General features: G+C 37.1%; 2 protein-coding genes across 9 annotated transcripts in view; both read left to right on the plus strand.

Annotated features, from left to right (window-relative positions):
• The first annotated feature begins 113 nt into the window (after positions 1–113).
• Positions 114–6,530, plus strand: sirt2 (sirtuin 2 (silent mating type information regulation 2, homolog) 2 (S. cerevisiae)). 3 transcript variants are annotated; one of them, XM_055148006.1, is made up of 17 exons: positions 114–291; positions 431–480; positions 1,641–1,673; positions 1,817–1,862; positions 1,943–2,059; positions 2,159–2,200; positions 2,279–2,385; positions 2,469–2,525; positions 2,613–2,681; positions 2,772–2,901; positions 3,064–3,123; positions 3,596–3,651; positions 3,745–3,821; positions 3,910–3,961; positions 4,036–4,103; positions 4,345–4,411; positions 5,782–6,530. In XM_055148006.1, exons 1-17 carry the CDS (start codon positions 276–278, stop codon positions 5,911–5,913), a joined length of 1,179 nt encoding a protein of 392 aa, XP_055003981.1. In that variant the 5' UTR covers positions 114–275; the 3' UTR covers positions 5,914–6,530. The 3 variants fall into 3 exon arrangements, with proteins under 3 accessions (XP_055003981.1, XP_055003982.1, XP_055003983.1); XM_055148007.1 differs by lacking the exon at positions 1,641–1,673 and having other exon boundaries at positions 115–291; positions 431–484; positions 1,821–1,862; XM_055148008.1 differs by lacking the exons at positions 114–291; positions 431–480 and having other exon boundaries at positions 1,643–1,722.
• Positions 6,531–9,518: 2,988 nt separating this feature from the next.
• rinl (Ras and Rab interactor-like) overlaps positions 9,519–23,478 on the plus strand; it is a 32,374-nt gene continuing 18,414 nt past the window's right edge. For 5 of the 6 annotated variants that reach the window (XM_055166868.1, XM_055166872.1, XM_055166870.1 and 2 more), the window contains exons 1-4: positions 9,519–9,544; positions 12,052–12,217; positions 19,656–19,767; positions 22,074–22,146. In XM_055166868.1, coding sequence (XP_055022843.1) covers positions 9,534–9,544; positions 12,052–12,217; positions 19,656–19,767; positions 22,074–22,146 — 362 coding nt within the window. In that variant the 5' untranslated portion in view covers positions 9,519–9,533. Of the gene's footprint in view, positions 9,545–10,634; positions 10,911–12,051; positions 12,218–19,655; positions 19,768–22,073; positions 22,147–23,478 lie in introns of those variants that run through there. The other variant, XM_020917503.2, reaches the window with a different exon arrangement.

The raw sequence follows: 23,478 nt of genomic DNA on the forward strand, positions 1-23,478 counted from the left end.
TATTGTTAATAAAACTTCAGTTCTTTTAACATAGATTTTTATTTTATTTTTTTATTTTTTTTATTTTACACAATAAAACAGACTTAGGAACCAACTTCTGTTGTAACTAGGTCACGACAACACTGCGGACATTTTTTTCTGACGGACCACAACAACACGTATCAGCTGAGCGCTTGTAGTTGTGTGTGTGGATTATTTGTAAAATCCCAAATCCTCCAAATTCAGCATTATTATCCTTTGGACTCTTGTACCAGGAGGGTCCCGTAGACGAATAAATGTCTGATGCACAAGGTAAAATCATTGTCACCTTTAAAGTTCGATCATTTTCATCATTTGATTTGCGTTCCTAGCGCTGTCTCGTTAGCCTCGCTGCTAATCGTAGTTTTTGTAAAACCTCACATACATTTACGTGTTAAATGTCCATTTCTAGAACCCTCTAAAAGTAAAGAAGAAGAAGAGGAGGACCCACCACAAGCAGAGGCAAGTTAACACAAAATTATACTGTATTATAGATATCTGAGACAGCATTTTAGTGGGCGGGGTTTGTGGACTTTGCTTTTTAAGTGTTCAAGCTGAACAACTTGGCAGATTCTTGACAGAAGTGATTGGTTTAAAATTAGAATAAAATTTAAAATTTGCATATTACTACGTCAACTTTTCACCTGACGGGGAAATGCATCATGCTTCGGTAGATACAGGCACAACCTCCATCTGTTACACAATGGCAATTCAGACACTTTCTATAAAATATGGCAACCCTTTTTGGACCATCTACTTCAGGACTTGGTTGATGTGCTTCATAAAGGAGACTCCCATTTAATTTTTTATTTTAATCAATAATTGTACAATGTGTGTTTCTCTGTCATTTTAGCTCTGTCTCAGACTTTGCGACAATCTTTGTCTGTTTAGTTTTATGCAGATTATGCTGTGCTGGATTGTACTGTTCTGTTTTGTTAAAAAAGGCAATAAATTATTGTTTAAAAAAAAAATTATAATAATAGTAATAATAATAATTTGCTAACCAATAAAATAAGAAAAGGGAGTTGTTACTCAACACAAGTGCACACTTGTCTTTTATTACGTGTAAAAATATATGGTATTGGTTCTGGTCCAAATGGATATCCTGCTGATGAAGGGAGAGCGTGCATGATTATAATGGTAAAGTTTTGCCAGACGACTCTTAAAGATGAGCAAAGTCAGGCTTAAAATAGAGTGACCAGAGTTTCAAAATAAAAACTAAATAAAACACTGGGACACCCCTGCTTTGTGGTGGAAATCGAGTGCGTAATTAAGGAAAACTGTTCTGCACTCGGCCCATTCATGACTAACATGTGTCAGTACTGTCACATTTTCTTTGTCTTTTGGTCATCAGCAGCTTTTCTGTATTTTGCCTAAACAAAATACAATGCATGCCTGTCTTTACTGGTGGCAGGGATCAGATTGGTCAAAAATTGGGACACTTAGGACATTTCTTGTATAAAACTGGAACAAATAATTGGTTTTGGATAAATATGCTGAGACAGGGGACACAGGACTTAAAATTTAGCTTAAAACCACTTCAGTTAGTAGTTGATTACATTCTGGTACAGGTTTTTGGAAGGTTTTTTTTTTTAACTGATTTTATAATGTTGGGTTTTAAGGTCCAGTACTTCGGGGTGATTACATCTGGTACAGTGAGTCAGCTTGAGTGAATTTGTGGGAGAGTGATACTGCTGCAATATGGTTATTCTTTTTTTTTTTTTTTTTTTTTTTTTTTTTTTTACATCAGGACAGGTTGTTCATGTTGTGGCAGCTGATTAAGGTCTTATTTTTGTAGGAAGACTCAGAGGACGACAGCAGTGAGGAAGAGACACCTGGAGAAAGTTAGTAACGGAATAGAAAATAAATTATATTTGCTTCAGGTTTGTTTTATATTTGTCTAAATTCTGACTGGTTCTTTCAGTGGACTTCCTGCGTAACCTCTTCTCCAGTGCCTTGGGTTTCGGGTCAGGTTCTGGAGAGAAAGTCCTGGATGAGCTAACTCTGGATGGAGTGGCAAAATACATGCTGAGTGGAAAATGTGAGCTTTCATTAACTACATACGTTGTTCTTTTCTTTTTCGCATTTTTGATTTTTTTTTTGTTTTCTAAGTGCTCATTTTCTACTTTTTGTGGTTTAGGTAAAAATATAATTTGCATGGTTGGAGCTGGAATATCCACATGTAAGTATAAGTATATCTGTTCTTTTGCTATATTGACAAGAATAGTTTTTCACACTGTTTTTGTTTCTCTGTTGACAGCGGCTGGAATTCCTGATTTCCGATCTCCAGGAACAGGCTTATACGCCAATTTGCAGAAATATAATCTGCCTTACCCAGAAGCAATTTTCCAGATTGATTATTTTAAGGTTTGTCTGAAGTGTTTGATGGTTTAAATGTAATACATTTGTTTATTTTTTAAATTTCACACTTTTTCTTTAAATATTTTTAGCAACATCCAGAACCATTTTTTGCCTTGGCCAAAGAGCTGTATCCTGGACAGTTTAAGGTACAGCAATCTTTTTAAACTTTTTAATCATAAAAATACACTAAAATAAACCCTCTTACTTTATTGTCTTCACCCATTTGACAATAGCCAACCATCTGCCACTACTTCATGAAGCTGCTCAAGGACAAAGGGCTTTTAAAGCGCTGCTACACACAGGTGATAATGCTTTTGCCGATCTACACTGCTCCTACACAACATTGTTAGCTTGTTATCTACATTATTGTACATGTTTTGTTTCTCTTGTAGAACATAGATACTCTGGAGCGTGTGGCTGGTCTGGAGGGAGATGACCTGATTGAGGCCCATGGCACTTTCTACACATCGCACTGTGTGAGCTTCTGCTGCCGGAAAGAGTACAACCTCGACTGGATGAAAGGTAAGATACGGAGGTCATACATTATACACTAATATAGTATTAGTTATTAGACAGACAGACAGATACTCTTGATCCCCAGGGAAATTCAAGTTTTGCTGAACCAAAGACTAAAAAAAGTTTTACACTTGCCAGTACAGTTTAAATTGTCTTGTTTTTTTGCAGAGAAAATCTTCGCTGATGACATTCCGAAATGTGAAAAATGCAGCAGTTTAGTGAAGCCAGGTCGGTATTATGCTCTTTTTTTTTATTTTATTTTTTTTTAGGTCAAATTAAGTTACTTTTAAGGTGTACAATGTTACTTGTAAATGCTTGTCTCCGTGGAAATTTTAGCCAACAGACAGGGCAGTAAAGAGGGAGGGACAAAGGGGTCTGTTGTCCTGGGTCCCAGGGTTTAGGAGCCCAGAATTGGACATGCTCACTATTAATTTATATTACAGGGGGGCCCATGTGAGCCTTTTTGTCCCGGGCCCCCAAATTTCTTGAGGGATATTGACGGGCTTGCCAACAGATCTACTCACTGCAAGACTACTTGTTTTGAGCAATAAAACTACTGTTCTGAATAAAGTTTAACACCATGCACATGCAGATGGACCACCTTCCACCTGAAAAGTTACATGGTGCACCTTTTAATATGGATCAAAAATGCATATATAATAATAGTTTTTATTTTAGTGAGTTTTCCTGTTTATTTCAGATATTGTCTTCTTTGGAGAGAATTTGCCTGTCCGGTTCTTCACATCTATGAAGATGGTAGCCATTTCATTTCTGTATTATCATCATTATTATTATTATTATTTTTTATTTTTTTTACTTGGTTTAGTTCTAATAACACCTTTTCCTCAGGACTTTCCACGCTGTGATCTTTTAATCGTCATGGGAACATCTCTGCAAGTGCAGCCATTCGCAAGTCTAGTCAGCAAGTAATTTCATATTTATATATGTAGTATGTTTATAGTCGATTGTTTAATTGATTGGTTGACATTCACACTTTGTTTTTGTTATATCCAGAGTTTCAAGAAACTGCCCCAGATTGCTCATTAACATGGAGAAAACAGGCCAGGTAAACCCAAGTGTATTCTTCAACATCATATTGTACGTAATAAGTGATAATAACATATTTAATTTCTTTTGCAGGTGGATCCCATGTTAGGCATGCTTGGTTTTGGAGGAGGAATGGATTTTGACTCTGATAAAGCTTACAGGTAATGTGCAATGTATAACAGAATGAATGTTTACCTAAATATTTATCCATCTCCCTATATTATGATATAAAATGTGAACAAATCTTAATGCTTTGGCTGGATATGACAGGAAGGGCATCTCATGTAATAATCACCAATATCAAACCTATATCAATGTGTCACATCACCATATGTCAAATCACCATACAACTGTGACCCCTGATGATAAAAGCTCATGTATTTTGTATTGTTTTTCCTCCAGAGATGTAGCTCACATCAGCACCTGTGACGATGGCTGTCTGGCTCTGGCAGATCTGCTCGGGTGGAAGGTGAGAATATATGTTCTTTCACCTATTCAAATATCAAAATAAACGAAAATAAAATAAATCCACATTTACCTCAATATTAAAACATATATCCTTGGAGTTTTTATTGTATCTATGCAGCTTTTCTGGTGAAGGGTCCACTGCCTACTTGTCTCTGTGGAGATGCTGTTGCTTTGCCTGTAATGCTACACAGTGTGGCATTACACATATCTATGTTTATGGAGACAAGCATATACAGTATAATTTTAGAAAAGTCCTTTTAGAGAGTCAGCTCTGTCAACAATGTGGAGTGTGATGTTTTTAATGAAAGAGTGGGAAAATGCAGGTTTGATTTTAAATGAATGCTTGGGTGTATTTTTTGTTTGTTAACCTACACAGGAGCTGCAGATGGAAAGTAGCTTTAACTAAATCTGGTGTAAATCTTCTTTTGTGAGTTGACTGTGTTTGCACATGGTCCCTGTTAAAATAAGCCAATAAACTAAACTGAAGTATATATGTAGCACCTTTTATAGATAATTAAGTTAGAAAGTTCCTCATAGCAAACCGTTAAAATACAGACGTTCTGTATTTTTGTGAAAATATAACACACAATTACTGTAGCTACATACATGACAATATGGTAGTCATAGCAGCCCATAAAACTGCTTTCAGTTAAGATGCTTGACCAGTTAATAAAGTTTTAAGATGAGTAGACACACTGTTGTCATAAACTCACATCTTGCAAAAGGTGTGAGTGAAAAGAGTTTTTAAAACAGGCTGGAGACTATCATTTTCCTGTGTGACACTGTTTGTGTAGTACAAGTGTTCACTGTGCACAGATGTGCTAAAAAGTCTGCGTTGAATCAGCTCTGTTTGAATGTTACTTATTTAAGGCCTCGGAACCATGAAGAACTTTATAATAAGCCTTAAATAAAAGCTTTTTTTTTCTTCATTTTTGCTCAGAAAGACTCTTACTGGAACTTACTTAACTTAACTTAACTTACTTACTTTTCCATGGAGTTGTGTACTGCCTCCAGAAAGTTATGCTGCACCTTTAAGTGCATCGAATAATAAAATATAAGAGAAAACATATAGGTGAAAATATATGTTGAAATATGTCTGATCTGAATGTTGTTTTCTCATCAAAAACATACTCAGAGTTGTATATTTTTGAGCTTTGGAGATGTTGACAGACTAATAATAAATGCTCAAACATGAAACAAAACACAACTCTAGGTATGGTTTTTGGAGGTAACATCATGACTTGAAGCTCTCAAGAATTTATTTTGTGCATTATAGGACATTGAATTGTATATTTTTTACATACTGTTGTTGTAGTTAATTAATTTTTTTCCTAAATGTGGTTTTAACGTTCTATTATTCTGTCCTTTTAGGTTGAGTTGGAGGAGCTGGTGAAAAAGGAGCACGCTCGGATTGACGCCGAAGACAAGAAGAAAACAGAGAGTGAGAGCAAAGGAGCCAGTGCGAAGGCAAGCCCCACACCAGAAACTAAGAAGGAAGAATAAAGTCTTTTATTACAAATACATCCTAATTTTACTGTATTGGAGTGATTTTAGCCCTTGGGATAATCTAACAAGGGATATGTAATTCATTAATGGGGCGTGCAGATATGTCTTGTGAATATCAGGCAGTTTTTTGTTTGTTTGTTTTTTCATAATAGCACTTTATTCATTTTGCTAATTAACATCCATATTTGCATTAAACCAAACTGTATGGGTCAGAATGATCCTTTATCTTGTGCACAGGTAACTACAACTTGCCCCTTGTGGCATTTTCTTAAATTAACTATGATTTTTAATTGTTTTTGCAGTTTAATTGTCCATATTTATTTAGCATAGACATTACTATGCATCAATACAGTCCTAGCATTATAATTATATCCACTCTGATCCCAAAAAAACATATTTTCTTTAAGTTAATGCATTTGCAAATTCTTCTTTCTTGTATTTTTCAATTGTACAATGTTTTAAGCATTATCTTATCTTAATTTTTTCCACATTTTGTAATTGAGTTCTTAATTTTTCCTACTTATTGCAGTGGAGCTTACTGGAACTTACAAAAGGTTGTGTAAGGAATGATCACTGTGTTTAAAAAAAAAAAAAAAAAAAAAAAAGCAAGAAAATAGCTCAGTCTTCATACATCATGCAATAAATGTTTTTAAAGCTTGTAACGTTTTTATTTCTCATTGTTTATTAATAGGTTTTAAACATCAGGCACAGCATTATGGAGGTCCACAGCTGCACCTACTCCTGTTGTTGAGAATCTTGACGTATTGCTCTGTGTTCATGGTATAGTTTACTGTGATTAGACTCCCCGGCCCATTAGGTTCCCACCACCGTGTTTGACAGTGGGGATGGTGTTCTTAGGGTTGAAGGCTTCTCCTTTTTTACGCCAATTGAAGGATACATCATTGTGGCCAAACAATTCAATTTTTGTTTCGTCTGACCATAAAACCGAAGACCAAAAGTCTTCTTCTTTGTCCAGATGAGCATTTGCAAGGGCTAAACGGGCTTTTGTGTGCCTTATCTTGAGAAGTGGCGTCCTCCTTGGTCTGTGTCTGTGGAACCCAGCAGTATGTAGTGTCTGTTGGATTGTCTGCCTAGAGATGTTGCTCTCAGCAGAGCCCAGATTCACCTGGATGGCCTTGGTAGTGATCTGTGGATTCTTTTTCACCTCTCACTATCCTCCTGGCCAGCACAGATGTCACTTTTGGCTTCCGACCACGTCCTCTGAGATTTTCCACAGTGTGGAACGTCTTGTATTTTTTAATAATTCTTTGCACTTATCGCCACTGGAACTTGAAAACATTTAGATATGGCCTTATAGCCCTTTTCTGACTTGTAAGCAGCCACAATATACAGCTGTAGATCCTCAGAGAGCTCATTTGTCTTAGCCATGACTGTTCACAAACCAACTGCAAAGACCTGCTGCTTTTCACCTGTTCGGTTACAACAGCTCTTCCCAATGAATCGGTAATTAGGAAGTTTTAGAACAGCTTCTGCTGTTTGGAAAAGTATAGAACTTTGTAAACTGTCAGTCTATGGAAAAATCCAAAGGGTATGAATAATTTTGGACTTTCCACTTTTTGTTCAAATGTAAATAAAAGCTAAGATTTTTATTTTTTTTTCCCACAATGATGCCACATCGTCTTATTATCTCCTGGGAGACGTCTGTGTCGTTTCCAATCAAGAAAAAACTTGCTGGTTGAATACAAGCAACTTTAAGTCAAAATTCATCAGGGGTATGAATACTTTTGGGCTTGACTGTAGGTGCTAACTAATATCCATGTTTTAATACATTTGTGGTTTATAATGTTTCAGAAACAGATATAAAAATATATATAGGTTTTGTGATTCAGTAGTTACTACATAGTTCTGAGCAAGCTTTCAAACTTTAATATAAATGTAAATTAATGAGAACATGCAAACTGCACAATTTGATGCAGGTATTTTTAGTGTTTACATTTCACTTTTGAAGACTCTGTTACCTCAAAAATGCTAATAAACTGATTTTGAGTTTGCATGTAACCACAGTCATTGTGTACATCGCATGGCCAGTACAATCAGACAGCAAGCATAAGCAGATAACCCAATATTTGATTTCTGTTCTGTGTTTACATGCACAAGAGACATGCACAATCTGACACCTGATGCCATGTCAGTTAAACTAAAAGTTGTATTTGAAAAGCAAAGTACATGCATTCTAAAATAACTTTCATTTTCTCTTTTAGTTTGACCCTTTTTTGATTCATTTCTCTTGAGAAACCCTGGCAAGTTTATTTGACTGTAAAACCTGCCCATGTGTGAACAGTCAGAATGAAAGCAGGTCATTCACCTCATCATCTGTTAACAAGACATTTGATAATCTGATAATGTTCAGAAATCAGATAATGGGCAGGTTTTTGTCTGCATGTAAACCTTGCCACTGTATCTTATCAAATGCAAATTCTTGACTTGACTTTAATATTACACAAAATTGACTCTTGTGAACTTTGAGCCATTTTATAATGTTACCTCATCAAAATCATACCTGAAGTTGTGTTTTGTTTCATTCACACATGCCTGAGTAATCCTTTTTTGTTTTGTTTTTTGTTTTTTTTTTGTGTGTAGTCTGTCTACTTCTCTAAAGCTCAAAATGCTCTGTTCCACCTTGTGATGTCATATAGTGGTAGTTTTCAAGTTAATAGCTACCTTTTACTTTTAGTTCGGCAGACATTGGCAATTCCAGGGCTGAAATTATCCAAATGATTCTAGTGAAAGTGGGTGGAGTGAAAAAACACAGTGAAGCACTTCCTATATTTTCAATTTTAGAGAAGAACTCAGCCTAAACATGCACGGTTTGCGTGTTAAACATGCAAATTAAACAAAACAGGAAACAACATGATAACAGAGATCAGAAAATATCCGAAAATGACAAGACAAACGGCATACAATACTATTCTGTTAGTCCATTGTTACTAACCATAAACAGTGACTGATTTTGGTGATAATAAGTAGCAAATATGTTATACCAATCAGTGCAACTTATAGACAGATGGATACACTGGAAATTTATCTGATCTGGTCAAGATTTTAAAACTTATATCAGGTTATTCATCATGTTTTCAGATTTATTATCTACTTACTTGACCAGAGATTGCTTAGTCTAGTCTAGAGGTAGTTTGTTTTAAGATAACTTGTCAAGTAAAATGATCTTGCTGCATGGACAGATACTTTCACTACTTTAAAGTCATTTTCTGATAGATTGAAATGTTTATGTCTTAAATTTTGGCCAAGCTTTTTTGCAGTGTAAATAGCTAGATAAATCGAGAGATAGAGAGATTGCAACTTATTTTTCTGAAAACCTACACTTTAATGTGAATTTTTTCTTGTTTTCATTTTCATTAGAGAACAGTGAAGTCAGAAGGCTTTTTGGTGGTGAAGAATGACCACTTATAACACTTCTTGCAGTGGTTTCCGTCAAAAGTCCAAAGAGGCTATGGAGGAAATGAGAAGCTCACAATTTGTATTTGATGCACTGATCTAACCATACAGTTAAAACTAATTCGTGACATATTTAATTCTGCTTTAGTTTTATTTTTAGACGTTGTTTAGAAGGTGTGAGCATAACACACGCAACTGAACAAATGCAAGAAAGGTAAGTTTAATAGTATTGATACTTTGAAGCTGATGCACTGTAGGCACTGTTTTGTCTGAAGCTCTTTTATTCAAGTTAGACTAAATTTATTTTAACACAATTTGACCAGAAATCACTCACATATTTTTTGATGAAAACCAAAGCACCATGAAGGCTCGTATTGATCACAAAGCCCTGAAAATGTATTGTTTAAATTCATGTTGTATTTTTTTTTAAGTTTTCAGACTATATTAAACAGAGGTGGGGACTTGCAAGTCGTGACTTGGACTCAAGTCAGACTTGAGTCACTATTTTTAGGACTTGACTTGATAAAATTGACTAACACTTGGGACTCAACTTGGACTTGAAGGTCAGTGACTTGGGACTTGAGTCGGACTTGAGGTCTGTGACTTGAGAAGACTTGAGTCGGACTTTTATATCTGAATTCTTTCTGTACTGACCATAATGATTAGCATTAAGATTTTGTCAATGTCATGTCGATTTAAAAAGGAAAAATTAACTAAATTAATTTCTACAACTCTTATACAGTAACTACTCATATATAAATATACTAGGATTTTTTTAAATACAATTTATCTGACATGACACAAGACATGAAATGACTTGAAGCTCAAAGCAGGCGACTTGGACAAGACTTGGACTTATGGGTCAGTGACTCGAGACTCGACTTGGACTTGCCAGTACTTGACTTGGACTTGAGACTTGCAAAACAATGACTTGGTCCCACCTCTGCTATTAAAAATGTTTCCTAATGTGTGCATCGTGTCACCATGGTAACTGCTGAACATTCCTCCATAAAGAAACATGCAGAACATCCCCAGTGTGATGTCACTGCAAAGTATTGATAGTGTGCAGCATTCCAGGCAAATGTCACATGTGTACTTTTAACATATGAAGTCTTCTACCAAATTTACTTAAGAACCATAATTTCTGAGATGGTTTTGGTGACAATTTTTAAACCTGCAGTCTCCAGTATGTAGTATGATGCAAAAAATATGAGTTAACAATACAAGAATGCAAGTTTCTAATCTAGGAGGTCTTTCTTTTTCATGCCTTGCAGACATAGACACAGGTTTAACCACAGGAGCCCCGGGGGGAGGAGGTGCAGGGGTCTACTCAAAGAACTGAAAGTGCGTCAAATGTCATCAGGATACCAACAGGACTACTGCAATTTTCTTTAGTTTGTAACAATTTACTACAGTTGATTTGAGGAAATGGCTTGCACATGCAGTATGGGAGCTTCCTATTTTAGACCTGTTTGTATTTGAAGCATTTAGCAACTTCAGCTCGGTGGCAGTTACATTACGACACATGGGGAAACGCGCGTCTGTTAAAAAGAGCACAACAGGCTGACGTGGAATACTATGTAAGTACACAGCTATTGTTTAATGTTTACAATGCAATGATGAGGTGTACTGTGTGAGCAGCTGATACTACTGGAAGCTGTAGTAATTTCAACTGCAGACACTGTTTCTGGAGTTAGACTTTCCATGACAATTTTCTCACTTATATCATTGTTGCTGATTCATTACTATTATCTCCTTAAAACTGCTCAAGTCAAGCTGTAGTCCTGTTTTAGACCTGGGATAGTCCTATTTTAGACCTGGGATAGTCTTGGTTGAAACCTGGTATAGTCTTGTTTTAGATCTGGTTTAATCCTGTGTTAAATTTATCTTAGACCTGGTATAGTCCTGTTTTATACTTGGTTTAGACCCTTTGTATAGTCCTGTTTTAGACTTAAGTTAGACCTGGTATAGTCCTGTTTTAGACCTGGTATAATCCTGTTTTAGACCTGATATAGTTCTATTTTAGATCTGGTATAGTCCTGTTTTAGGCCTGGTATAGTCCTATTTTAGATCTGGTATAGATGTGGTTTAGACCGGGTATAGCCCTGTTTTAGACGTGGTATAGTCCTATTTTAGATCTGGTATAGTCCTGTTTTAGACCTGGTATAGATGTGGTTTAGACCTGGTATAGTCCCATTTTAGATCTGGTATAGTCCTGTTTTAGATCTCATATAGTCCAGTTTTAGATCTGGTATAGTCCTGTTTTAGACCTGATATAGTCCCTTTTTAGACCTGGCATAGTCCTGTTTTAGACCTGGTATAGTCCTGTTTTAGACCTGATATAGTCCCTTTTTAGACCTGGCATAGTCCTGTTTTAGACCTGGTATAGTCCTATTTTAGACCTGGTATAGACCTGGTTTAGAGCTGGTATATTCCTGGTTTAGATCTGGTATAGTCCTGTTTTAGACCTGGTATAGTTCTTTGTTAGACCTTTACTTCACTACATTTGAGAGCAGGTATCTGTATTTATGTACTCCACTAACAACAGCTACTTTAATACTTTTACTTAAGTAGATTATTTCATGTGATACTTGAGTAATTTTTTGCCTCTATATCTTTACTTTTGCTTAAGTAACAAAATTGAGTACTTCATCCACCACTGATTGTAACTGCCAACATACCCTTACATTCATGTCTACACGTGTTAATGTATGTGTGCAGGGCAGTTCACAGTCCAGTTAACGGGACCACAGCGATCCCGTGGAGGAGCAGCAGGAAAAGACTGACCCTCCTGGAGCGTCTGAGGGGGTGTGAGGAGGCCTGGTGTCCCAAAGAACCATGGAGCAAAGAGGAGGCACAAGCAGCTCTCAGCGGGGCACCAACTGGGGTAAAATCATGTATTCACTTCATGTATTCATATTATATTATATTTTCTGTATTTTCTAATCTATGTCACGATGTTGTTTCCTCATCACAAACATAAATGGAGTTGTGTTTTTTTTTTCATTCACACATTTGATTTGATCCTGCAAATTTGGGCTGAGTTCTTCTCTCAAACAGAACTCCACACACCTTCACTAGAATCATTTGGATAATTTTAGCCCTGGAATAAACAATCTCTACTGAACTAAACGTAAAAAGTAGCTGTTAATTTGAAAACCACCGCTTCTTGACATCACAAGGTGGAACAGAGCCGTTTGAGCTTTGGAGATGCAGACAGATTTACAATTCACAAAAACTGTCGTTGTGTCCTTAGGCAAGGCACTTCACCCACATTGCCTAGTGTGAAAGTGGTGTGTGCATGAGTGATGTTGTTGGTCAGAGGAGCTGATGGCACAGATTGGCAGCCAGGCTTCTGTCAGTCTGCCCCAGGGCGGCTGTGGCTACAATAGTAGTTTACCACCACCGAGTGTTGATTGAATGAATAATGATCTGTTTGTGACATATGTTTGTGAAAAGAGCAATATAAATAAAACCTGACTTATTTACTTCCTGATTATCCAAAAATAAAGTGCTTTATAATTGAATGCAGTACAAACCAGACATATTTTGACCTCATGAGCGGCTTCTACAATATATCTGTACTGGGGCAAGGCACTTTTTACTCAAATACACAATACAGGGCCTTTATCTATAACTTTATTTGATTTTTTTTTTTTACTTGTAGATGTAGAAGCTGTGATTCTATTGTGACAACATTTGCACATAGGCCTTTATGCAAATCAGCTTTAAATTCTGGCTTTAGTTTATGGCAACACTTACCTTATAGTATATGACACAAAAGTGGAATTTAATTACTGGATTAGATGACTGAACTACTTAGTATTGCAAAAAACAGGTTTGTATATCTTTAACTCAACATTGTGCATAACTTTCTTAAGACATGTGTTAACCCTATTGGTCAGTGGTGGAAGGTAATGAATCACAAGAGTAAGGGTACATTACTTTTAGGTGTCTGTACTGTGCTTAAGTACATTTTATAGTGGATATTTTTTACGTTTACTTCACTGTATTTGAGAGCAGATATCTGTACTTTCTACTCCACTACATTTTAGCACTGAATAGTAGACCTGCTGAAAGGACTGAGACTTATTTTTAGCACATTTAATTTGAGTTAATGTCTCAACTTTGAGCACAAAAATTTACAAATCAACTGAGTTACTTAAAATCTGCTTTATTCATTATCAAAATCAATATATTTCATCCTGTAATTGTTCTAAACCTCTCTGCAAAATACTAGACTTTTTACACAGGTATTTTAATATGTCTACTCATGTTTTTACTTGAGTATTCTTTTGCCCTGGTATCTGTACTTTTATTTTAGTAACAAAATGGTCATCCAGCACTGCTATTCTTACATTCCTTTGTAAATACCCTTAATACAAAACTGAAAGGACGCTGACCACATAGAAAGCGTTGGCCCGTTGCACATCCCATGTCGCACGTTGCATGAAAATATTGCAGTTCCTTTTTATTGGTCATCTTGAGATTACTGCAGAATATTTCAGGGTTAAATGCAGAAGTACTTTCAATCTTGATAAACAACCAGCAGCCAGTTAGACCAGCTCTGAGCGAAGAACGTGAGTAGAAAAACCAGAATGTACACCATTTAAAATATTACCCTGACAGACGCGTGGACTTGTTTTCAGCTAAGAGGGCACACTGTTTTGGACTAGTTTAAGTAAGTTATAATTTCACAAAATTATACCAAATGTCTGTTTAATTGTAACTTCCCATCATTGTAACATGACCGTAATAGATATGACTTGGGGTTTACACTGACACAGCAAATCATTGTCTGACTCATATTAGTTGAATTTGGTGTGGGTGTAAAGTGGGTCTATAGCTTTTATAAGGGGCTTGCACATGAGGGTTTTGTGCTATGTATTTTATTGAATATTTATTTATTTTAATTTGCATTTTACATTATTGAATATGCTTAACTTGTGTTTACTTCATACAAGTTACGTTGTGTTGGTACAGTGTTCTATAAAGGCTTTAAAAGTGCACTTTATGTAACTTTACTGGTGGGGGTGGTGCTGCCTTGTTGTAGGTGTAATTGCCTGGAATGTTCCGCAAAATGGCATTTTACATTTACATTACATTTACATTTTGGGGCGGCAGTAGCTCAGTTGGGGCAGCAGTAGCTCAGTTGGTAGAGCATTCGCCCACTGACCCACAGGTTGGCTGGCGTGATTCCAGCTCCCACAGATGAATGCTGTCGTTGTGTCCTTGGGCAAGACACTTAACCCACCTTGCCCACAGTGTCTGCGTACACTGTTGTGTGAATGTGTGTGTGAATGGGTGAGTGGTTCCTTGTTGTAAAGCGCTTTGAGTGCCTTGAAGGTGGAAAAGCGTTATAGAAAAATGTGACCTGTTTTGTTGCTCAAAAACATGCATTTTTGCTTGAGTGGGCTCACATGTCCGCAAAGTTTAATGGCAAAAATATGGAATCGCAAGCAAAGCGATAACTCTGTGAAGACAAGCATGTGGCATCAGAAAAGTTACGTAGTGCACCTTTACATAGAGTGGATCAGATTGGGAGACTTTGTAGTACGTTAGACCTGTGATCCCCATGGTGACCTCTTATGTCTGGAGTTGTGTGTCGTTTTATTCACACGTTTAAAACACAAAGCCTACGTATTTAGTGCTATAGGGCATTGTTTCCCAAAGACTGGGTCATGACCCTGAGGTGGGATGCAAGAGAATTTTTCTGGGTCGCCTTGTCACGATCTGCATGTAGGTCTGCAGTATACAGTTGTACACATGGATCTGTGACCTTATTGCCACTCTGGATGAGCATTTCATCAGAATACCCTGTCCTCAGTAGGGCCAGTGTTTCTGTGCTTATCCCTTTCACTTCTCTTTATTTGTGTGTGAATTTGGATTTTCTGGCTCACAAAAAAGAAGACAAAGCACAGAAACAGACTAAATGCTGCGTGTGATCTGCTGCTGCGCTCTCCTCCTGCACCCGGACTGGAACACACTACAAAAATACAGACACGCCCAACTATGTCATTAGAAATGTTGAAATGATAAGACATGTTTTGTATAATTTCTAATCTTTTTTGCAAATATTTTATTGACTATTTTGTTCTAATGTTACTGGCTCAGTTGAATGTTAAAAAGAAAAAGAAATGGGCTGCATTTAATGTCCAAATAGGCAACATATGGATCCTTTTATTGTTTTTTTGTTTGTTTTTTTCATTGTTTAAAACTTGAGTAATCCTAATTGTTCAGAGAGACACGATCGTTCAGTCAACAATAAAATATCTTCATTAATGTTCAATAATGCTCAAATCCATCCTTTATCTTGTGGTTTATAATGTCTGTTCACTTGGGTCGTGAAAGTTTGTGACTTTTAAAATATGGGTCCCCAGAAAAAAAGTTTGGGAAACACTGCTATAGGACTTTTAAACATGTTCTAATCAACTGCCAAACATTGTGAAGTTAAATTACCGGTAATAACTCTTTCATATAAGAAGTAGCTGCTTGAGTTATTTTGGCCGACTATATTTGAATGCATACTAAGTTGACTGTTGCACAGTTAGCTCTGTGTGAATATAGAGTTTTTCTTTGTTGCGGTTCCCTTTGATGAGCCACTTCCTGTGACAGTGTATAAACGCACAGAGAGCCTAGCGCAGTTCAAATGACGTAACTCTGAGCAGACCTCTGCCAGTTTTTCTTCTGCTGCAGCTGATGTTTATCATATTTCCAACTCAAAAACACCAGCAAATGTCAGTAATAGTGGCACTTTAAGAACAAAAATGGAAAATTATTGTTTGTGTGTGGGTTTGTCTGCAGTAGAACTGAACTAAAGGGAAATGTATAATCTATTTAACCAGATAATGTTAAAGGTGCACTGCGTAACATTTCTACAGGAGGGTCCGCCACCTGTTTGTCTCCACAGAAATGCAATTGCTTTGTCTAGAAAGTTCCACAGTATAGATTAAACCTGTCTATCACAAGGGAGGCAACCAGGTTACTGTACCATGCTACATTACAAGTCAGATCTGTGGAGAGTCGTCCCTATTCACAGAAGGAATTTGTGTATTTTTGAGCAACAGAAACAACCATAATGAGTAAATGCTATCTGGATATGTTTAATGTCATACCGTGGAACAATCCAGGGAAAGCAATGATGTCTCCGTGGAGAAAAAAAGCATTTGATGGACTCTCCACCAGAAAAGTTACACAATTCACCTTTAAAGTAGCTGTTTTCAAGATTTGCTAAATTAAAATATGCATGTGGTCTATGAAGAGAAACAAATATGTATATACAAAATTGCAGTTGAAATGAAATGACCAAATAAAGTACTGTATTCGGAATATAAGTTGCACCAGCCAAAAAATACGTAATGAAGTAGAAAAAAACATATATAAGTCACACCGGAATATAAGTCGCACTATTTGGGGAAAATTTATTTTATAAAATCAGAGCCCAAGAACAGACTTTTCATCTTGAAAGTCGCGCTCTAGTAGTAACAATAGAACAGAGAACAACAGACTGTTAACGTCACATATGAACAGTTTTCAGATAACTATAGCATAAACAACAAAACAGAACAAGTTTACCAAACTCTCCATCTCACTCCAAATCACTAAATCCATTGAATTCTTCATTCTCAGTGTCACTTCTGAACTTCTCCAGAGGTAAAAGGAGTGCTGCTTTTTCTTCTGTGTAGCTGTCGTCAGACTCAGCATCAGTGCCACTTAGAATTATTCTGGCCTTTCTGAATCCCGACAGGATGGTTTCATTTGTCATTGAAGCTCATGTTTTGTCAATCCATCCAGTGACTTCCAGGAAAATTGCATGGTGCACCCTCCTGGTTACCATGAAGCTGTGTTCTCCATCCCTGCTTTCCCTCACAAGTTTCTCGCTCCCTCCAAACTTTCATTCTGCTGCTCGATTACCATTTTCAGCTGAATATTTCACTACTTGCAGCAGGACACATGCAGGAAACATGCGCAGTAGAGCCAAGTGATAGTTGTACAGGAGCAGCACATACTGACACACAAGCCTAGAGCCTCTCACAGCTTCAGTGTGAAAAGTTTAATATATAAGTCGCACCGGAGTATAAGTCGCAGGACCACCCAAACCATGAAAAGAAGTGTGACTTATAGTCGAAAAATACATGCATAGTATTTTTTAGCACTTTAAGCTTTTAGGGTTTGTTTTATTGTCCACCAATTTTGACAAATTTCAGACTACCTGCAAAATATATGGTGTGATTGTTAATATTTAACTTTTTTCTTTCTTTCTTTCTTTTTTTTTATTTGGACACAGAGTAAGGGAAAATATTAGGAATGGTACAAATCTCATGCTGTTAGATCTCATGCCGTAAGATCTCGTGTCACAAGATCTCTTGAGACAAAATTGCCACAAGATCACACACATATGAGAAAATTTTTCTTGTTAGATTTTTTCCGAGTGAATTTCCCTTTGGCTTAGACAAAAAGAGTTAAGAGATGGTGAGTTTTACAATTTGAGAAGCTGCAGTTCCAAAAAGCAGTACTATGAACGCTACAGTATTACATAAAATAAATAAAAATGGTAAAGCCAAAATTCTGAAATGGATTGTACTATTTATTTATTACAAATGGTCAAAATCTCGTCTTGCCTCGTTCTCATAGATCTAATCTTCTGGTGTGTCTCACCTACCCCTAGAAAATATAGTACTCAAATACAATCTACAGTACTACAATACTACAATACTGCAATACTTAGGTATAGAAATTCCTCAGCTTCACAATAGTTACGTTTCTCCCACATTACATCATTAGTATCTTACTCAGGAAATCACATTGAAAATAGTTCACTGCCAGTAACACACAGAGCTGGGCAGTTCCCACGAACAAAGACAGATAGAAATGAGAGACAGAAATGTGTAGGAAGTGTTTCATTTGTATTAGAGGACATAGCGTTAGATATTTCCTGTAACCTTTATAATAGTGGCATTATCTGTCATTATTTATATTTTACATCTCATTTGTTCCACTGATTTTGGGAACCGGCATGCAGCAAATTAAAAAGATTTACATAGAAGTTCATTTCTGCTTTCTTCATGCTTGACATTGCATGCATGACATTTGAATTTGAATTGGTTTTAATCACAGTTCCTTATAATATATTGTTTCTTGATTAGCAAATTAAAAATGTGAATTCGTTAAAGATTGCACCGTTGTTTGCTGAACATTTTAGTGAAAGCTGCATTGGATAACTTTTCCAGTAAAGGGTCCACCACCTGCTCATCTCCATTACAGATTGGGCTGGGTATCATTAAGAAGTTGCCGATACCCCGATACATAGGCCACAATATGATATGTATCTCCATACAGTGAGCTTTCGATTCGATACAATACAATTCGCTATGGTTCAATACAAAATAAAGGCTAAATCATGGTTGTGATACTAAAAGTCTTTGTTAAACCACTCAAAAAACATCAAAACAGTGAAAATGTCAGATGTGTCATATAAACAAGGTTCTTTCCTCTAAACAAGCAGCAAAACTGTAGCTCTGTAATAAAATAATTTAGTAAAATATACCAAAAAATACTCGACAACCCACGATATCGATTCTGTATCATCACATTAAATGAGATGATATATATTGATATTTCAATATTTTTGCACACCCCTAATCACAGAGACATTATTTCTTTGTGGAATGCCGTGGCATGAAAGCAGACTAGCAAGTATGTGCCACAGGCCAAGTTACAGGTCTAATCTGCGGAGAGGTGATCAATGTATGTTTTTATTAGCAACAAAAACAACTGAATAAATGTGAGATAAATGAGGAGAATGCTCCACAGTGGAACCTGCTTTTCCCTTGGAGATAGATACATTTAATGCCAGTTGAGATAAGCAGGTGTATTTTTTTACATATAAAATTTTGTGTATCCAGGGTTATAACTTTGGAGCAACTGTTTATAAATCTGATAGATAAATACAAGTTACACATTGTGCCTTTAAAAAGTTGTTTAAGTAATTTTGCAGGGTATAAGATCTTTAAAAAAAAGAACATATTTGAACAAAGATCAATTGTTCAAATATGTTCCAATCTTGGGGCACAATGTTATCAAAACCAAAATTAAGTTTGTGTAACGTTTGGGGAAGTTATTCTTTTTTTTCCTTTACACTGGTTGGTTCACAATTTTATATAGACAAGTGTAACAACGGTGCTTCACAAGTCTATCTACCCCATCATTACTGTCACATCCCCCTCCTGTCTGTCTGCATGGTGCGTGCTTTCTGAATATTTAAACTGGTTCCCTTGTGGTTTGTCTGGACTCTTTACTGTAATGACTCATGTGTTTCCCTGCAGAGTTTCCTGGTTTTGAGAAACACTTTGACACGTGAGCCCCACCTGCTCTGTGTCTCCTCTTCAGACCAGCATGCACCAGTCACAGAGAGCAACATCCTCTGCACAGGCAAAGGTACGAGACACATATATGGGTTTCAGTTCACAATGTTTAAAGCGCCTATATAACATTATTTTCTGATCTATGTTATGTTTCCTCATTAAAAACACTCTCAGAGTTGTGTTTTGTTTCATTCACACATGTTTAACACACAAACCATGCATATTTAGGCTGTGGTCTTTTCTCAAACCGAAACCAGTCTGTTCCACGTTGTGATGTTATGTGGCAATACAGGAAGTGCTCTCCCTTCATTTCTGAAACCCACCAATACTGCCACATATGATTAGATTAAGATAGATAGTAGATAGTATATATAAAATCTACTTGAAACTCTAGTGTTCTCATCAATGCAAGGACTGTAGACTTAACATTACGCTAAACTCCATTCACAATAAAGAGATGAGCCAACGCAGTATGTTGTTGCTTTAATGTTCAGTATTTCACCTTGACATGGAGTGAAAACTGTGACCAAACATAATAATTTTCAGTTTTCATGTATTATAGACTGATAATGAAATATGACAAAGGCATTAGTTTTTGCAGCTTCCACACTTTTTACAGTACAGACATCATGCCTTTTGACCTAAATTATTAAACATTTGCATGAAATAATCATTCAGATATGAACAAAGTTTTCAAATTATGAATTAAATTAACTTACGACATCATCAGCTGGTTTCACTTCATAGAAGCCATCTGACCTCGCAGCATTAGGATTCGTTCGTTCGACGGCAGGCAGGTACTTTTTTCATTTAACCAATCATGGCTATTTGGTTGTGACTTATGTAATGCGCCACTAATGGGGCTAACAGGTATATTAAGCTTTTCCCAAATCCCGTAGGAAGAAGGACAATAACGTCTTTCCCCTTTATAAAATTCGCAAATATTCTCTTTGTTCCGACTTTAATCCTTTATCCAAACATCTCAAACATCCTTTATCCTCGATCTCGGGAATTGTTGCCAACACAAAATATATGGCGCTTCCAGGGTTTTTGCGAACCATCTTGTGTATTCCAATTCCTGACCTGGAGAGAAATGAAATTGAGTGGAGGCACTAGGTGGCGCCACCCTGGCTAGGCCAAGACAGAAACATCAAAAGGAAATGCTTTTTGTTACAGACCTGCAGAATTATAACAAATAGAGCTAAGAAAACTAAAATACAAAATACAATGATGTTAAATTACTCAAGAGTTCTTTATATCATGCATGTCTGAGTAATCCTGTATTGTCCTGAATTCAAGGCTTTCACCTTCCTCCTGTCCCCACCTACTGACATTTATTTACTGCAATTATTCAAAAACATTCAGGCTCTGGGTCATAAATGTCCTGTTGTCATGTTTGTTGTCATGGACTTCCTTTATTAACCTGTTATTGTGATTTACATTGATCTGTTGATTCTGCTTTCTTGTTGTCTTGGTTTGGTCCTGGTTTAGTTCAGTTTATTCCTGGTGTAGACTTGGTTTGGTCCTGTTCTCGTGCTGGTCTAATCCTGGTTTAGTACTGTTTTTGGTGAGGCGTATGCGCACTTTTTAATGCATCACCATTTCTCATTGAAATACAAAAACAGTAATTAGTTAAAGGTGCACTGTGTAGCTTTTCTGGTGGAGGGTTCGCCGCCTGCTTGTCTCCATGGTGATGTTATTGTTTTGTCTGCAATGTTCCAGTATGGCATTAAACATATCCATCTTGCATTTACTCATTAATGTGGGTTTTTATTGACCGAAAAACTTGCATTCTTACTGTGAGTGAGGTCGCCTCTCTGCAGATCTGACATGTAACTTGGCCCTGTGGTTTCACCTGTTGTGTAATGCCATACTGTGGAACATTCCAGGCAACGAGAACCAGCTGACAAACTCTCCACCAAAAAAGTTTCTCAGTGCACCTATAAATAATGCTTTTTAATTATATAATCCACTCACAAATTATTCAAAACAATAGAGACAAGCAAACCACTATAAACCCACTCTAACTAACTAGTTGTGGGAGTGTAGTGTTAGCCACAAAATTGGAAATCTACCTGCATTCACTGACATTACTTGACTGTGCTGTGGAAACACTTATTCCAAATGCAAGTCTTGTTTTACAGTAATATAAGATCAGGGGTAAACAGTAGCTAATAAAGAAATACAAGCCCGTACATTCAAACTGAAAGTACCAGTTTACTAAAAAGCTTATACAGTTCACACACTATTCCACTGTTTATCTCAGTTTCCTGTGCTCACGTAAGCTACCATAAATCTATTAATGTGAGTTTAATTTAGTTTATGTTCTCTTAGAACATAGTGATAGATTAACGCTGCCCCTTCCTTATTTTCTTTCAGTTTTTCACTTGTCTGGATCACGTCTGTCTTTCTCTGACTTAACGCAGCTGGTGCTCTTCTACTCATTCACCAGGTAAGAGTTTAGTTTTATATTTTAATCTCTATGGCCATAAAGGCTTAAAATACAATGTTACAAAGAGAGTTTAAAGTGCACTGTGTAACTTATCTAATGACGGGGTCCACTACTTGCTTGTTTCCATGGAGATGTTATTGGTTTTCCTTAGAAAGCCGTTCCCCCATCCCCCATGCTTTTAAGAGCATTAGGCCCTAACAAAAGTATCACTTTTGTAGTATAAAATTACTGTTTGTAAACATTTTCAATACCTGGAGTTAACAACTTTGTTTAGGTGAAACAATACCTTTTACCTTGTAACCAGACACAAAATCGGTCAACATTTTCTCTTTGTCTGTTACTGTACCATCACAGTGTTTCAATCAGAGTATTTTGGCATGAACAATTTACTCAACTACAAAATATAGTCTCATTGCACACGGCACGCCCACAGTCTCCATAGTCTCTGTGAACAGGTGGGTAGGACGCTCACCTTGATGTGGTCCACACCCACTGTTCTTGTAGTTGACTGTCTGAGCTGGTCAAAGGAGAGGACTGTAGGCCACCGGCGCTCTCTCCGTGGGTAGACGTGTGATGATATCGAGCTCAGGTCGACTCTTGATAGTGTGTGACGCCAGGTGCGGGGCAGATATGTAAGGGGGCGGACACGCATAAATAGGGCCCCTTATATAGACGTGCCTGCGAGGAAAAGTGACATATACCCCAACCTCCCACACATAGGGCAATAAATGCTTGTGGGGACCCCACCAAAAAATCAGGCTTGTGAATCCTCACAAAACTATCCATCCAAAGTGCGCAGAGAGCGACGAGAAGCCAGTGCCAGCGGTTCCCTGCTGCTGTCTTCCTTGTGTGCACCCACATGAGAGATGGCCTTCTTGTCCACACCGGCAGCAGTGTCGGCATGTATCAGTCCTAGCCTCTCTGCACACGGCATCCTTTTGCTCTAGTGAGTGTGCACTTTGGTGTTGCCCCTGACTCAGTATACAGTCTCTGGATCTCCTGCACATCTGCTTTGAGGCCTTCAATAAACTTAACAGTCTCTGGATCTGGCTCCCTGTACTGTGGCCCTTTCTTTTTGTTACCTCTGTCACCCCTTTTGGTCTGTCTCCCTTCTTGTGTGTCAGTGGCACTGTCTTGGTTAATTCGTGGCTGGTGCTGGGTTGCACCTCTGCTTCTATTTCATTGACTCTGGGTGGTTTGAGTAATATGTGTCTCTTTAGTTTGTTTTGTTCCTCTTTCTCAAGACTAGCTGCCTCATTTATCTTCTCAGTTAAACCCTCTTCTGCCACAACTGTATTGCTTATGTATGGTTTAACTGGAATGTCACTGCTT

The sequence above is a fragment of the Boleophthalmus pectinirostris genome, unplaced genomic scaffold, assembly GCF_026225935.1.
Source record: "Boleophthalmus pectinirostris isolate CB_2022bp ecotype Guang Dong unplaced genomic scaffold, ASM2622593v1 HiC_scaffold_9, whole genome shotgun sequence".
Lineage (NCBI taxonomy): Eukaryota > Metazoa > Chordata > Actinopteri > Gobiiformes > Gobiidae > Boleophthalmus > Boleophthalmus pectinirostris.

What these genes read in the sequence shown, in the direction of transcription:
- sirt2 (XM_055148006.1), top strand. An exon ending in TTCGCAAGTCTAGTCAGCAA is followed by an intron (nt 3,822 to 3,909) that starts GTAATTTCATAT and finishes TGTTATATCCAG; the next exon opens with AGTTTCAAGAAACTGCCCCA. An exon ending in CAGATCTGCTCGGGTGGAAG is followed by an intron (nt 4,412 to 5,781) that starts GTGAGAATATAT and finishes CTGTCCTTTTAG; the next exon opens with GTTGAGTTGGAGGAGCTGGT.